Source organism: Berghia stephanieae, chromosome 1 (assembly GCF_034508935.2).
Source record: "Berghia stephanieae isolate SIO BIC M18660-M18661 chromosome 1, UCSD_Bste_1.3, whole genome shotgun sequence".
In the NCBI taxonomy this organism is placed as follows: domain Eukaryota; kingdom Metazoa; phylum Mollusca; class Gastropoda; order Nudibranchia; family Aeolidiidae; genus Berghia; species Berghia stephanieae.
In genome coordinates this window covers 23,747,659-23,763,379 of record NC_088360.1, presented here as the reverse complement: position 1 = coordinate 23,763,379, position 15,721 = coordinate 23,747,659, and the positions used below count along the sequence as shown (strand labels likewise).

General features: G+C 35.4%; 1 protein-coding gene across 11 annotated transcripts in view; it reads left to right on the top strand.

Moving 5' to 3' along the window:
• Positions 1 to 14,001, top strand: part of LOC144970722 (inactive tyrosine-protein kinase transmembrane receptor ROR1-like) — a 518,496-nt gene extending 504,495 nt beyond the window's left edge. For 10 of the 11 annotated variants that reach the window (XM_078910659.1, XM_078910670.1, XM_078910679.1 and 7 more), the window contains 4 exons: positions 379 to 528; positions 5,852 to 5,978; positions 8,839 to 9,097; positions 9,749 to 13,740. In XM_078910659.1, coding sequence (XP_078766785.1) covers positions 379 to 528; positions 5,852 to 5,978; positions 8,839 to 9,097; positions 9,749 to 11,281 — 2,069 coding nt within the window. In that variant the 3' untranslated portion in view covers positions 11,282 to 13,740. Of the gene's footprint in view, positions 1 to 378; positions 529 to 5,851; positions 5,979 to 8,838; positions 9,098 to 9,748 lie in introns of all 11 variants that reach the window. The other variant, XM_078910704.1, reaches the window with a different exon arrangement.
• Positions 14,002 to 15,721: the final 1,720 nt, after the last annotated feature.

Here is a 15,721-nt window from a genome sequence, read left to right as displayed (position 1 = left end):
GACCAAAATGATTGTAATATCGCCTAACAGGCGTCATGTTTCGTTCTACATGTTACGTGTTGCTGTTGTTCAGCGACCCCTTTGTAAAGCGCTTTGAGCACATTGAATGGCTATTGCGCAAGTTTTGTTGTGTTTTTTTTTTTGTTTGTTGTTGTTGTTTTTTTTGTTTGGTTTTTTGTTTTTTTGTTGTTCTTTTTTGTTGGTTTTTTTTTTGGTTTTTTTTTGGTTTGTTTGTTTTTTTTTGTGGGGGGGGGGGGGGGGCGTATTTTCACAATGATATGGTGTTGGTCCAATATTTTTCTTTGTCTGTTGATTGAGTACGTCATTTAACTGATTCAACTGACAATCATTACGTACTATGTATCCTACTTCCACCAGGGGACCATAACTACTGCCGTAACCCCGGCATCTTGGAATTGGAGAAAGCCCCGTGGTGCTTCACAAATAACCCCCAGAACCCCAAGGAGGTGTGCGACATTCCTACCTGCGCGGCTTACTTCAGCCAGGACGATTTCAGCCAAGAAGTTGGTGAGTATAGATAGTATGCGCTTGGCTAAGAAGCTCATAACATTGCCATCCGGAAGTATAACGGACCAACACACAAAGCTGTGCGTATTCATGAACGTTTATAGTCAAGTTAATACAGTTCAGTGAGCATTACTCATAAACGCGGATGGCAAAAAAACAATAACAAAGACCTGAGTGACGTCATCTTCGAACTATCTATAGATTGAGGGAATGAAGTTGACGTCATTCGGCTCTTTCTTATTGTTCTTTACATCGACAGTACGGTGATTTTAAAAAAATTAAATTATGCCTTTTGCGCCACGATATATAAGATACCGTCGCCTAGGCATTCCACGAAGGAATATAGGTAACTCATCAAACAAGATGTCTGATGTCAACAGGAATCACCCATGTTGTCACAGTGAGATATCGTCGCCTAGGCATTCCACGAAGGAATATAGATATCTCATCAAACAAGATGTCTGATGTCAACAGGAATCACCCATGTTGTCACAGTGAGATATCGTCGCCTAGGCATTCCACGAAGGAATATAGGTAACTCATCAAACAAGATGTCTGGTGTCAACAGGAATCACCCATGTTGTGCAAGTGAGCAAATTGGGGGTTAATAATCTTGCTCAAGGACAAAAAAATCGAAAGTGCCTTAAGCGGGGCTCGAACCCGGGTCATCCGGATCACAGTGCAATGCCTTAACCACTCGGCCACTTCGCCCGGTGATTAGTTCTTATTAAAGTCCCCCCCCCCCCCACCCCCTAGCAGAAATCACTTAAGACTACACATAATCAAAAGTGACTGTAAGTTGCTAGACTGTAAATAAGGAGTCCTTCAGAGCCACATAGGCCCATGGAGCCGAAGTTTATCCCGGTTTATATAGCGTGAAACGGACAATAGCAATTGCTTGCTACCCTTTGGGTAGGACCCTAGTGGACTGTGAAAAGTAATGAGTAAAGATCAAAATAACAGATTTAAAAAAAAACAGAATAAAATACCAAAACACGGAACATTTCGGGTTCAGAGCGCTTCTTCAGCCAACAACAAAAACAATATAACCATAAATACATCAGTTGAAATCCAGATAAACGGTATAGAAACATTTGGCACGTCCTTTGTGCGACTATTATGTTACTTTGTATTATGTTTGTATTGTTTTTTGTTGTGGTTGAAGAAGGATTATCACGAAGTCTCAGGTTTTAGGATTCTCTCCAAGATGAGGGTCATTTTAGTTGATCGATACTGGAAGGACGAAATTTTTGGCCAAAGGTTTTAAAATGTGTTTTTCTGTTTTTTTTTTTTTTTTTTTTTTTTTTTTTTTTTTTTTTTTTTTTTTTTAAAAAAATAAGAATACGGCAGTATAGGGAATGAGATTAGCGGAAGAGTAGCATCCCTTGATTGGACGAGGACGAGAGACGCATGCGCACAACCAACATGACGTTCTCTCTCTAATAACTTTTCCGTCGGTGACGTCACAGACTATGGGTGACGTCCAATCAAGGGACGCTACTCTTCCGCTAATCTCATTCCCTATAGCGGATAACGCGCTATTTAAAAAAAAAAAAAAGAACTCTTTTTAGAAGTTTGCCTGTCTAAATAAATCCAAACTCAAATATTTTAAATAACGAACAACGACTTCATGTTTCACGACACATATTTCATATTATATCCTGCTTTACAATGCCAAGACAACAGTATGCATGTATAACATAAATGAAATTGGAACAGGCAAAAGATTAATGGATTGAATAATATAATCACCGGCCTTCTGGCTTTTAGATTTCTTAAACAAATCACATTGTTTATAAAGCAGGAAGGCGCTTAAGGTAAGGAGGATAGGATGAAGGGGGTAAAAAGAAATTTTGATAAACATAAGAGTGTAACACAATTGAAGAAATGACATGCTTTATGTTTTGTACTGGGGATGGAATTCCGTCAAAATCCACTCTGTTCCAGGCTAACACCGGCTCTTTATAGTCTTAATAATACTTTACTAGAGAGGGGAAAAGAAATTTATTGTGACATTAACGGTGAGCAGGAAATTGGTTGCCAAAGTGGCGTAACCTCAAGATTATATTATATTTCCAACACCTGGTTAGTGGTAACGCTTAATCTGTTAATGTAAAGATCTACAAGGCTTTGGGCATCGCCTCATGCAGGCATTAACTAACATTTGATAGCTGACTTTGTAATGTCATATAGCTTAATAGCTTTTCATTATTTAAATATTCGATACATTCTTTTATTGTACGCCATTCCGTTCTGGAAAATCCAGACTTTGCTATAGTTTGTGTAATAGCAAAAATAATATTATGAAGTGGCCTTTACTATCCGTTACAAAAAAGTAGGAGTTCAAGAAAGAAAAAAAACTCGTCAGGTTTTACAAAACTAGAAAATTATTTTTAAAAAGATTTTGACGTTTAATGATATCCTGATAAGAATATTAGTTTCTTAAGGTGAACTATTTTAATCTCAGTCGACGTGCATATATTATACAGGTCTGACATCCGAACCCGCTTATGGGCCTAGTTTAACATTGTTGTAATGGACAATATTTTGCGTCATTTTTTTAGATTTCCATTACAACAATGAGCCCATAAGGAATTGGGTTATCAGACCTGCGAATAAGTACACGGCGATGTCAGTTAATTTTTCCCCGTTGGTGTAAATAAGGATAAACCTTGATCGCCTGCGTTTGAAATTCCAAACACGTTCCCAGCGTACGGTCCCAGAGATGCTGTACGGTCCTGAGGTCTCGCAGTGGTTTTGGGAACTCGTTCTAAACTCCAAACGTACGAGTTCGAGAATCTTATATTCTTTCTTTATTTATTTCTTACTTTCTTCTTCTATTTTCTTTTTGGTTTGTTTTTTTTTTTTATTGTTTTTTTTTTTTTTGTTCTAAATTCTCATTATTTATATATGTGATTGTTATTATTGTTTTTAGATATTTGATTGTGGGTCTGACAACACAGTTGTCAGTCAACAGATTCTTATATAATAATATCCATAATATCTGTTAGGCGTTTTGGTAAATCTCTTAAAATCTTTGCAGATATTCGTCGTTAGCGTTATTATTATTGTTTCTATTATTAAAATTAGACCCTAGGTTGGCACTTTCGTTTCAGCATTTAATTTTATCTCTACCTTTCACTTTTTGTTTACGCTTATGTCGTTGGACTGAAACAGGGATAGGGAAGGTTGGGGTAGGGGGGGGGGGGAGTAGATGGTGACATACCGCACCGTTGCTTTTCTTATTATTTTTTTTTTCTCGGGGGTTTTTTTTCTGATGTTATCATTATTGTTTTATTTATTTTGTTCAGATGCCTGTACTATTAAGTTTACTTCTGTCTTCTTATAACTTAACTTTCAAAGCGCTCAAAGGGTAATATATAATGGACAGTCAGTCGGGTTTTCATCTTTTTGTCGTGGTAGTTTCGTGTTTCCCTCCCGTTTATAAGATTGTTTGATCTGGCAGAGGCCATTCAATTTGTGAGATGTAAATAGACCAAATGTGTATAAGACTAATGTAGGCGATGGCAGGGGCCAGGTGGCCTCTCGTCGCTGCTTTAGCCTGTCTGCCCGCCAAGAGCTTCGGGAGATTTATTTCACTGGCTTGTTAGTGAGACCCGTTGTGTTTATTTTACTATAATTTAAAATGATTGCGTTTAATTAATTTTTAAAAATTAGATAATTGGGATTCTGATATCCCAGTTCGTTGGGTAGATGGAGCACTCGCTTCACAAGCAAAAGTTCTGGTTTCAATCCAGGTCGTGATTTAATTTCTGACGCTTTTGTCTTCTCAACAATGATTATGTAGCTGGATCTGTTTTAGATCCTTCGGAATATACTTGACGATAGACCAGCGTCCAATTCAAAGGGTGGCAAGCTCTTCTTATCTGTCTATTTAACGCCATGGAAACTGGAATAAACTACGGCTCTACGGACCTTATGCATTTTACGTTGATTTGAAAGTATTTCCACAGCAATAATTAGACTATACTAACAAATCTTGGTGTCAGATTTGTTACTAAGTCCAGGTCGACTATGTCCCAATCAAATCTATTAATGTTTGGGCTTGGTTAGGCTTGGTTTTATTTACTTATTTTCGATTTCAAAACCAAATGATTCCTCTTGAACAGAATAAAGATTAAAGTCCATACTTTAGCACCTGGAGTCCGAATCAAATTTTCCCCCTTCCTAGAATCAGAATTTCAGTAAGCTGCAACTAAATATATGCTAGAATTTATGCTTGTATATGAAACGGTCAGTCTTGTTTGCTTGCTATTACATAACTGATAGACATTATAACGATGACCATTCCAAAAATCCAAATATCACCTGTTTATTCAATTGGTCGAGGGTTGAGGTCGAGGTGAGAATGGGGGTGGGGGGGGGGGTTAATTTAATACATACCTTGCCAAATTCAGTGTGTTAATCAGACATTTTGTTTCTTTTTTTTTTCTTTTTTTTTTTTTTCATTGAGAATGAGTCAGTTGTCCCTTATAAATGTGAGCGGTATGAACCAATTTGAAGAATAGAAATTCCATTTCTATCCGTGTCGGTCTTCTATCTCCCAAGACGTGGATAGATTCTAGATAATAAAAGAAAAGGTATCCCTTATCAGCGGAAGATGGCTGCTGCTGGGTGAAATTGTGGTGAGTGAGAAAACAGTGTATCCATGGCTCTGGATAAGAACGGATGCCAATTACTCTATAAACACGTCGTCTGCTGGAAACTCCAACCAACACCCCTCGTGTGTGTTTTATTGGGTGATAGTGGGACGGATAATGGTCTCTACTGCCCTGTGCTAATGACTAGGAATGACCGTTAGGCTGGAGAGGGTGTGGGAGGAGCCATGATTTTCTTGGGTCTCCTTGTCGGAATTAATCAACAAATATGTTTTGAATACATTTTTTTTCTCTTGCATTTTGTTTTGTTTTGTTTTTGTTTTTATCAACTTTGTAGCGGCTATGTGGTCTAGTGGTATGACACTCGCTTTTGGATCGAAAGGTCCTGGGTTCGGCGCATAGTTGAGTCCTTGGAAAAGGCTCTTTACTCATATTCTCTCTTGCTTGTTTTTGTGTTTTTGTATGGTTTGTGGTTGTTTGGTTTGTTTGTTTTGTTTTGTTTTGTTTTGTTTTTTGTTTTGTTTTTTGTCTTTTTTGTCGTTTTTTTTTTTTCGTTTTTGTTTGTTTGTTTGCTTGATTTAGTCTATTTCTTTTCGTATTTCAAAAATCTATTTTGGAAGATAGGTTCTATCTACCTTCACTTTTGTAGTGTCAAGGTGACGCCAATTTATTTATTTATTTGTTTTTTTTTTCTTTCACTTCAGGAGAGTCAGACGAGGGTAAATCCAACAACAAACTGATGTACATCCTCATACCGTCCTTGACCGTCCCCATCGTCCTTGGAATTCTCCTGGCCCTCATCTGCTTTTGCCAAAAGTCTCACAGCTCCAGGTAGGCGCCTTGTCTTGATTCCATTGTTACTCACCTGTAGCCTTGTCATGACGTATACATAACGCCTGGCTGCTGCTCTGGTGTTTTCTTATGATTTAATTTCTCAAATTGTACTTTGATTTTATTTTTTTTCACTTATAGATTTAGTGCGATAGATTTTTTGAACTAAAAACAGGAGTTATTTATTGTAATAAGTTTAGCCAAAAATCAAAACAATAGTTTGTATGGAGTTTTTTTTTAAACTTATTTATTTATTTGTTTTGTTTTTGTTTTTTGTTGTTGTTTGTTTGTGTTTTTAAAAATCAAAGTATGAAGAGAATGTAAAATGTTTCTACTATAGAATGAACTTAAGAAAAAGGCCTCATCTTGTTGCTAAAATTAGATAAGCGTCGAATTGGAAGTCTGTTATAATAGACAGTTGATTTCTCTTTACTGTAGTAAAATGCTACCGTACATTGACCCTGTTTGTTCGGTTTGGACAGAAAACTTTTACTCTAAATGTTGATCAAAGAAGAAATTAGTTTGTTTTGTCGGGCTGGTTTGTTTCTTTGTTTGTTTGTTTGTGTGTTTGTTTGTTTGTTTGTTTGTTTGTTGTTTTTTTTGTTTGTTTTTTTTTTTTTTGTTTTTTTTTGGGGGGTTATTTTTTTTTTTTTTGGTTTATTATTTTTTTGGTTTGTTTTTTGTTTTTTTGTTTTTTTTTGGTTTTGTTTTGTATTTTGGCAATAGATTGTTAATACATGATAGCTTGTTTTTGGCTCTCAATCTTTTAATAAAAACCTACAATCTGCATTCCTTACAATCCTTATAATTCTACCAGTTTTCTGATGTACTCAGAAATTTATTTTTTTAAATTTGGGCAGAAAACTCGGCCTTCAAATATTGCTAGATTAAAGTGACCCTAATCCTGTTTTAAAGAAACTCTCAAACCTGGGACTCTTGAAGCCTTCCTTTGATACCCAGGTTGTAGAGTTTTTGACAAGATGGGGATCATTTTAATCAATCGATATTGAAGGACGATTTTTCCGACCCAAATCGATTTGTTTGCTTTCTTTTTCTTTCATTTTTTGCTCTCTTTTTTTTTTTTTAAATTTGAATACGGCAGTGTTGTATTTATAACTTGGCATCAACAAGATTATTTTTCTTACAATACAAGCAGTTTCATTTACAAATTTAGAATTTAAACTCTGAAACATTATTTTAATCAACACTCAGACAAAATGACGATACGTTTATAAGCCAAATGACCAACAGCATGGTATAGCTCTGCTTGCTCTTTGCTTTTCCTTTGAATGCCATTTCTGTGTAGTAGTGGCCATAATATTCGCTATTCATACCATTCGTCTTGTGCCTCCTCATCCTCATCCTCATCCTCATCCTCACTCTCTGCCTTCCCCCATCCTTTTATACCTTCCCTCCTCCACCATTTTCCACTGTCCAATAGACAAAGGAGAAATACAAAACTTTGCTATATCGTGGGGTTTTCCGTCCAATACTTTGAAATTACAAAAAAAAAAAACAGAGAGTATTAGCTTATTTATCATTTATATTGAACTAAATAAACAATACAAAAATTAGTGAATAACACAAAACAATATACATCAACTCGTTTTACTCCTTGCAATATTTGTATCAATAAAATCTTATGTTCTCTGAAGACATTTCAGCTATCTAAGTTGATCTTGCATTTCTTTTGCATTTTTCTATTTTTTTATCTACTCAATTTCAAACCATGTTGATTGCACTTTTGAAGACTGAAATTTCTATCTCCAGTTTTGCTTCTCGGCTTTTTTTTTTTTAATTTTATTTTAGCTTATTTTAGTTTGGCTGTCGCCATAATTTATTCGGATGATGATTAAACACTGACATTTTGCTACAGAAATATTTTGAATAATTTTTTAAAAATTTTCCTACATTTTTATAGGTGTTGGCGCCGCACGATTTCCGCCAACTAAAATTTGTCTAAACTTCAAATTTGTCATTTACGCATTTATTTTAATGTTTCAAATCTATTTTATTCCATTTCTGGATGCAAATATTTATGAATTCAACCACTGTTACCTCGTCATTTAAAAAAATATATTTCTAAGATTAAGTTGGTCCAGTCATCCTTGTGCCATCTTTTCATAACATTTCCTCATTTTAGTCAGAATGTAACTTGACAAATGAGACAAATATGTTCATGTCTAAAGCCCTTTTCTGTCGTACTCTGAAAAAATCTCTTCAAATATCGATCGAGTAAAATGACCCTCATATTAAGAAAAAATAAATACAACAACAACACTCTCAAACCTGGGACTTCCTTGATTCTAGGTTAGAGAGGGTTTTGTTATTTTTTGGTTGTTTGTTTGTTTGCTTTTTTTTTTTTTTTGGGGGGGGTTGAGTGGGGTTTTATTTTATTTTTTTTGTTCTTTTTAAAATTTTTTTTTTTTGGGTGGGGGGGGGGTGTTTGAAAGATGAAGGCCTTGTTAATCGATTGATATTTGAAGGTCGAGATATCTGGCCATGGTTTTTAATATATTATAGGGTTTTTTTCCCAGAGTTTTTCAGTTTTATTATCAGTCTCGGAATCGTTCGTAGATTTTGCCACTTCCGACTCCTCTGATCTGTTGTAGCCCAATTCTATCAGAAGTTGGTCAGTTTCATTATTTCTCGCGGTATTTCTGACAGTGTGGTCCTCTCTGGTATGTTCTTTGAATCTGGTCTTGAAAGCAAACACAGCTGTGCTGTTACAGGTCATATGCTTTAACATAAGTATCCGTGACTAAATATGGACACGAACACAAATTTTGGTACAAATCAAACCACCAACCAGTTCCTGTCCCTAAGTCAGTGGTATTTCCTTTCAAATCCATCACTCCAGATCATCCCGCCCCGCCACCAAGCAAGCTCAACCCGTTGAAATGAGCCCCCTCAATCCCAAACCACCCGCCTCCAACAGAGTTCGGGAATTCCCAATACATCACATCCGGTTCATGCAGGAATTGGGGGAGGGCGCCTTTGGTATGGTCTATAAAGGCGAACTGGTTGGACTTTACGGGGAGAATTCCGTATCCAGGGTAGCAGTCAAAACGCTGAAGGAAAATGCTCAGCCTAAAGTGCAGAATGACTTTAGACGGGAGGTAAAAAATTTGCACCTAGCTTAACTCATGTTTTTTTTTTTTTTTAATTGCCTGAAAAATATTTTATTTCCAGTTCCGGAATATATTTTCGTTTATATTTTTATTTGAAAGTAATTTTTCTGATACTGGTTATACTAATTACTGCTCATACAATGCATCCTGAAAGAATGTCCAAAAACTGTGTATGAGGAAGGAGAGTAGTAACAGAGGAAATGAAAGAACGTCATTGAATTTACAGTAATTTCAAAATATTTTAATTCTTTTTATCTTGCATTTGTCCGTTATACTTTTCCTTTGAATGTGTTAGTGATTTTTTGCATGAATTACTTTGTTGATTGTGAAATTAAAAACAACTTATTAACGAAGGTTATGCAAATGTTGTACATCTTACTGACAACAAATTCATGTGTTTTACTTGCAAGCTTGTTTAGCCTTAAGATAATTTATTTAATCATAATTCAATTTAATTTTTCTCTTCTATAAATAGTATGTTGATAAGTTGTTTTTTTTTAAAACTAAAAACAATCATATTAGTTCATAACCTTGGCCAAATATTAAAATTCGTTTCCGGTTTATATAGTTTGATTGATTTTCTTCAAAATCATGTTGATAATCCGTTTTTTTTTTCTGATTTTTTTTTTCAACTCCTAGGTTGACTTGATGTCTGAAATTCGTCACCCCAATATTGTGTGTCTGCTAGGTGTGTGCATGAAACAAGAACCAATGTGTATGATATTTGAGTACATGGCCCAGGGAGACCTGCATGAGTATTTACTCTCTCATTCCCCGCATTCGGACGTCACCAATCTGGAGGAGGATTCGACGGGCATTGGGCATATTTTGGAGTATGCTGAGATGTTGTACATTTCCACCCAGGTGGCTGCTGGCATGGAACATCTTTCCAGTCACCATTTCGTTCACAGAGATTTGGCCGCAAGAAATGTTCTGGTTGGGGATAATCTCACTGTCAAAATTTCGGATTTCGGGTTGTCACGGGATGTTTACTCATCAGACTATTACCGTGTGCAAAGTAAGTCTTTACTTCCGGTACGATGGATGCCGCCTGAGGCAATTTTATACGGCAAGTTTACAACAGACAGTGATGTTTGGGCATTCGGAGTTGTTCTGTGGGAGATTTTCAGCTACGGTTTACAGCCTTATTATGGCTTTACAAATCAAGAAGTCATAGAAATGATTCGTTCAAGGCAGATTTTGGCTTGTCCTGAAGAGTGTCCAGCTCGTATTTATGGATTAATGGTGGAGTGTTGGCACGAAATGCCCGCCAGGCGGCCAGCATTTAGGGAAATCCACGCACGACTTCGAACGTGGCGTAGCGAGTCAAATGCAACGCCACCCTGGACGTTATCCCAAAGCCACTCGGGCCACTCGTCGTCCACCCATCAAAGTACCCAGTCCCAACCATCCCATCACAGCAGTACCGGCCCCAGCAACACCACAGCAGTAACAGGCCTAACCGGGAGCAGTAACACATCAGAGCCCAGCCCCGGCGGCCAAATCATCGCTAATCCTTACAATTACCATGGTGGCTCCTTATCCCCAACGCCTTACAACGGCCTCCAGCATCAAAACATCAACGGATTGTCCGGGCAGCAGCAGCAACAACAACAACAACAGCAGCAGCAACAACAACAACATCATCATCCCCATCCCCATCATCAACAACAAATACCACAAAACTTTCAACAGCAACAACAGTTTGCCCCATACAAAGTCATGCCATATAACGGACAGTTAGGGAACCAGTATATTCAATTTCCTGGAGGACAACCTGCAGTTCTTCATCTTCCCTCAGGACAAGTTCAACAGCTTGCACGTGGCCCTGGACCAGCGAGTGGCCAGAATGTTCACCCCCTCCCCGCTAACGTCAACAGTAACAACACATCCTCTCCTGCCGGATCCGTAGTCAGTTCTAAATCATCTAATTCTTCCACCACCGCAAACTTGCCGCCAACTCAACGCGTTGGTTTGGTCAACGCTGGACAATCAACAGCCTCGAACAACATGTCATCTGGTGCCAACAATGCTTACAAAATGCCCCATCAGGGGTTAAATGGGGGTATCACAAACCACGCCGTCACGCCCACCCCTCCCCCTGTCAGTATGTCAAACTGTAACGGTTATAACGGCGTCCCACACACAGATCAAAACACATTCGAAATATAAAGAACAATCAGTTTGTAATTACTAGCATTGTTTACAATTTGTGACCAATCGCCTCAAAACGGTAGAATGTCGAAAATGAACCTATTCCTTAAAATTTATTTTTCAGCTTAACTCATCTTACAATTTAAGTTAAAATGGATGATGTATTTGAGGCTAGTGGATTGTTTCCTACATATCAAAAATCAAAGACTTGCCTAATTCTGATGATTTTTTTCTCTACATTTAGTTTTCTGCGCTTAAATTCATTCTGACATAATACCAGATTGACTCGATGGGTTACATTTTTGTTATTTTCTTAATTTGTAAATATGCATTGTTTAAGTGGATGAACCGGATAAGGCTATTTTCATTGCCACATACAGTCTACGCCGCTTAAATCGATATAAGTAAGATTCTCTTATTTAACAAATTTTGGGGACTAATATTATTTATTGTCTTTTAAGACAAAATATGAGTCAATAGTGTTTAATTAGGGAAGAAAAGAATTTTAAACTAGTATAATGTTTCTAAACCGATAATGAAGAAATGTTAGATTGAATCGATAATCACTTCAACCTACAGTTGATTTAAGAGCCTTTTACTGTTCTTGGATTAAGACACATCGTGTACAAATTGACCGACATCATATTGTCGCATCTGTGAATTCTAGTTTTACAAATAAATTGTATAGGTTCTTCGATATACAGTACTCAGTGATAATCAATTTGAATGTTGGATATTTACTGTAATACATAGTACCGTTAATATGAATTAATCAATAGCTCGCCAATATCAATGTTGGTTATTTACTGTACTGCATCGTGACAATCAATATGAATGTTGGTTATTTACTGTAATTCATAGTATCACCAATATGAATGTTGGTTATTTACTGTAATTCATAGTATCACCAATATGAATGTTGGTTCTTTACTATAATTCATAGTATCACCAATATGAATGTTGGTTATTTACTATAATTCATAGTATCACCAATATGAATGTTGGTTATTTACTGTAATTCATAGTATCACCAATATGAATGTTGGTTATTTACTGTATTACATAGTAACCATGATTGTGAATGTTGGTTATTTACTGCCGCGCATAGTTATCACCAATATGTTAGTTATTTACTTAATATACAGTAACCACCAATGTGAATATTAGTTTTTTACTGCAGTACGTAGTAACCGCCAATGTGAATTTTGGTTATTTACACAAAAGCTTAAAGTTACTTTCCAGTCATGGATGTGTTTACTTTCATTGTTCAATACGTCATACATCCGCCACCACACACACAAACACACTCACACAAACAGACACACGTATACGTCACAATACGTCATATAGTCATGTGACATTGTTCTATAAATATATATTTTGTGATTTAATTGTGATATTTGAATTCTACTATAAGGGGTTATTTGAAGGCGTTGTCCCGACCAAATTATTACAACTGATTTGTTATTGTCTAAATTATTGTTATTTGTTTTGGGTTGTTTTTGTTGGGTTTTTTTTTTGGTATTACTTTTAATTGTTATTGTTTTTATTATCGTTGTTATCATCCCCATCATCATTGCCATAATCATTACCATTAGCTTCATCTCTTTCATTATCATTACCATCATCATCATCATCATCATCATTATCATCATCATCATTATCGTCGTCGTCATCATCATCATCATCATCATCATCATCATCATCATCATCATCATCATCATTATCGTCATCACCACCATCATCATCATAATCATCATCATCATTATCATTATCGTCATCATCATCATTGTTATTATGATTATAATCATCATAAACATCGTCATCGCTATTATCATTATCATTATTGTTATAAAAAGAATAATGATAGGAATAACGGATCATTATCAAAATTGTTGTTTTTATTTTACTTTTTGTTTTTATTATAGTTACATTAACTATCATTATTTTGATTATCATCATCATTATGAATGTCATCATCACCATAATCACCATCATCATCATCATCATCATCATCATCATCATCATCATCATCATCACCATTATCGCCAAGTTCGATATCGTCATGCCATTTCATGATATTTGTACTAATTATTTTTAATGTGATTTATAAATCTATATCGATTTCTTTTGACCATTCGTCACATGATAATGTATAATGTAATAAAATGTACGTATTTTCTCCGTCAAGATGAAGAATGGATTCTGATACTGAGATGCCATTTTCTCCAAAACTTACGTATTAAGGTTCTGTATTCAGATCTGCCTAGGACGAAAAAATTGTAAAACTGCCAAATTCTTGGCTTGAATGTTACAAGTAAATAACATAATGTTATAAAATGTATCTACGTATGTTCTGCTTCGCAGTGAAAATGATGGATAGTCTACGTGACAGCGGCATTACTAGAAGTAGTTCAATGAAGTCATCCAAACGGACTTCCAAATCTTCTAATACTGAAATACCATTTTCTCAAAAACTTTCGTATAAAGGTCCTGTTTCCAGACCTGTCTAGATAGAACGAAATTTTAATCAAGAACTGCTCATTTTTTTTTTGCTTGAAATGTACGACTAAAAGAGCATTTTTGATGAATAAAAAAAATAAAAAAGGATAGAAAAGGGAATAAATTGGCACTTAGGGGCATTGTTCAATCCTAAAGAAAGCAAATTTAATTGTCGAGTTATATAGGTAATTAAAGTGAGTGCTGCTAACCACGTTTTTTTTTTCAAAAAAATAAAATTCAGTTCGCAGGTCTCTGCAGTCAGTAGATTAGGAAATATAAATTCTATAGAGGGTGATAAAACTATTATCCATTTTAAAATAGTGTCTGCAATTTTAAATCTCTACGAGAAAGATTTAAGGGCGATGTTAACAACTTTGCAAAGGAGCTGAAATTCGCTGGTCTCGTCTAAGATTATATCATGTTTATTATGAAGGTACCTAATGACCTTACGTACAAGGAGAGAAGTTTTGTAGACGAGATTTGAAATCTATTGTCTTGGTGTAGAATTAGTAAATGGATACAATAGTGTGGTTCTAAAATGGAAAACTTATTCACAACAATCTAACAGAAAGACATTTTGGAGGTGAATATATAATAATATATATTATGTAGTTGTTAGTTTGAAAAATGAAAGACATATTGAGTCATTAGTATATAGATACATATACTTTCAAAAGTACTGAATTTCGTATTTTTTTACATTATATTTTGAATCAATATGTCATAGAAAATTCACGTGTTCATTTAAATGGAAATTCCTATTGGTGCTACTGTTTGAGTCTGGTGTCCACATCTCCACAAACATTTAGGTTATTTTGTTGGAGTGTAGTTTTAGCTGTTTTACTGAATTATTTGCCATTTCTAAAACATGAATTTCAAATGTACTCTTCGCAACGTACATTTGCTGTACTCGTGAAGAGTTTGGAATTATGAAAATATGTTATACATTTTTAAGTAAACATAATCACTAGATGTATGTACATATTATATTCGAATTTAAAATCTAGCTAGTGATATGTTTATATCAACTAGTTCAATAAAGCGCGTACATGTTAACAACCAATGCAAGAAGTGGTATAAATTTACGTGGCATGACATTGGAGGATAAATTGCCGGAGTCTTTGAAAAGATTACAATATATTATTCCATTTTCATGATTAGATGTCTGTGGCATGTTTTGTTGAAAACATTGAAATCGGAGAGCAGACATTTAAATCTAAAGGGAAAAAAATACAAAGAATAAAAATGATCCCAACAACAAATTAACACTTTGGGAAGATTGTTTAATTTGTATTGTTCTGTCTTCTTTTATTTCCCGTATATCATGCTTACCTTTCCAGAGTTTTATTATTTGTCATACCAAATTATGTTCAATGCCTTCTTTCTTTGGTTGTTAACATACATATAATTTTGCCATCTGGCCATCTACTTGATCGGCTAACCAAGAAAGAATAGTCAGTATCTAAACCGCCCATCCTGAAAACGACATTTTTAAAAATTAGGCCAAAAAACGTGTCATTCAAATATCGACTGATTAAAATGATCATCATCCTATACAAATCTCTCGAACTTGGGACTCTAATAAAGTAAAAGAAAAAATATTTACAAAGCTCGCTTTTCTTTCTTATTAGTCTGGTGGAAGTTTTTGGACCGTGATGATGTGGTTTCAAATCCTGTCATTTCTAATTTCTTTCTCTTTTTTTTTCTGACATTTTTCTCTACAACTTACAAAATGATCAAGAACAGATAGCATCCATTTAATCTCCACACATCTTGTACAGTTTACTACGATACATAATAATTCAGTCACTGGTAGTCGATACACATTTTTGTAATGGAAGCAATCTATATTCAGGATTTCGTCCAACCAAGTCACCGATCACATGATTTAATGCAGTCCAACGATTGGATATTTCTTAATAAACTTAAGCACACTGCTTTATGTAAAATGAAAGT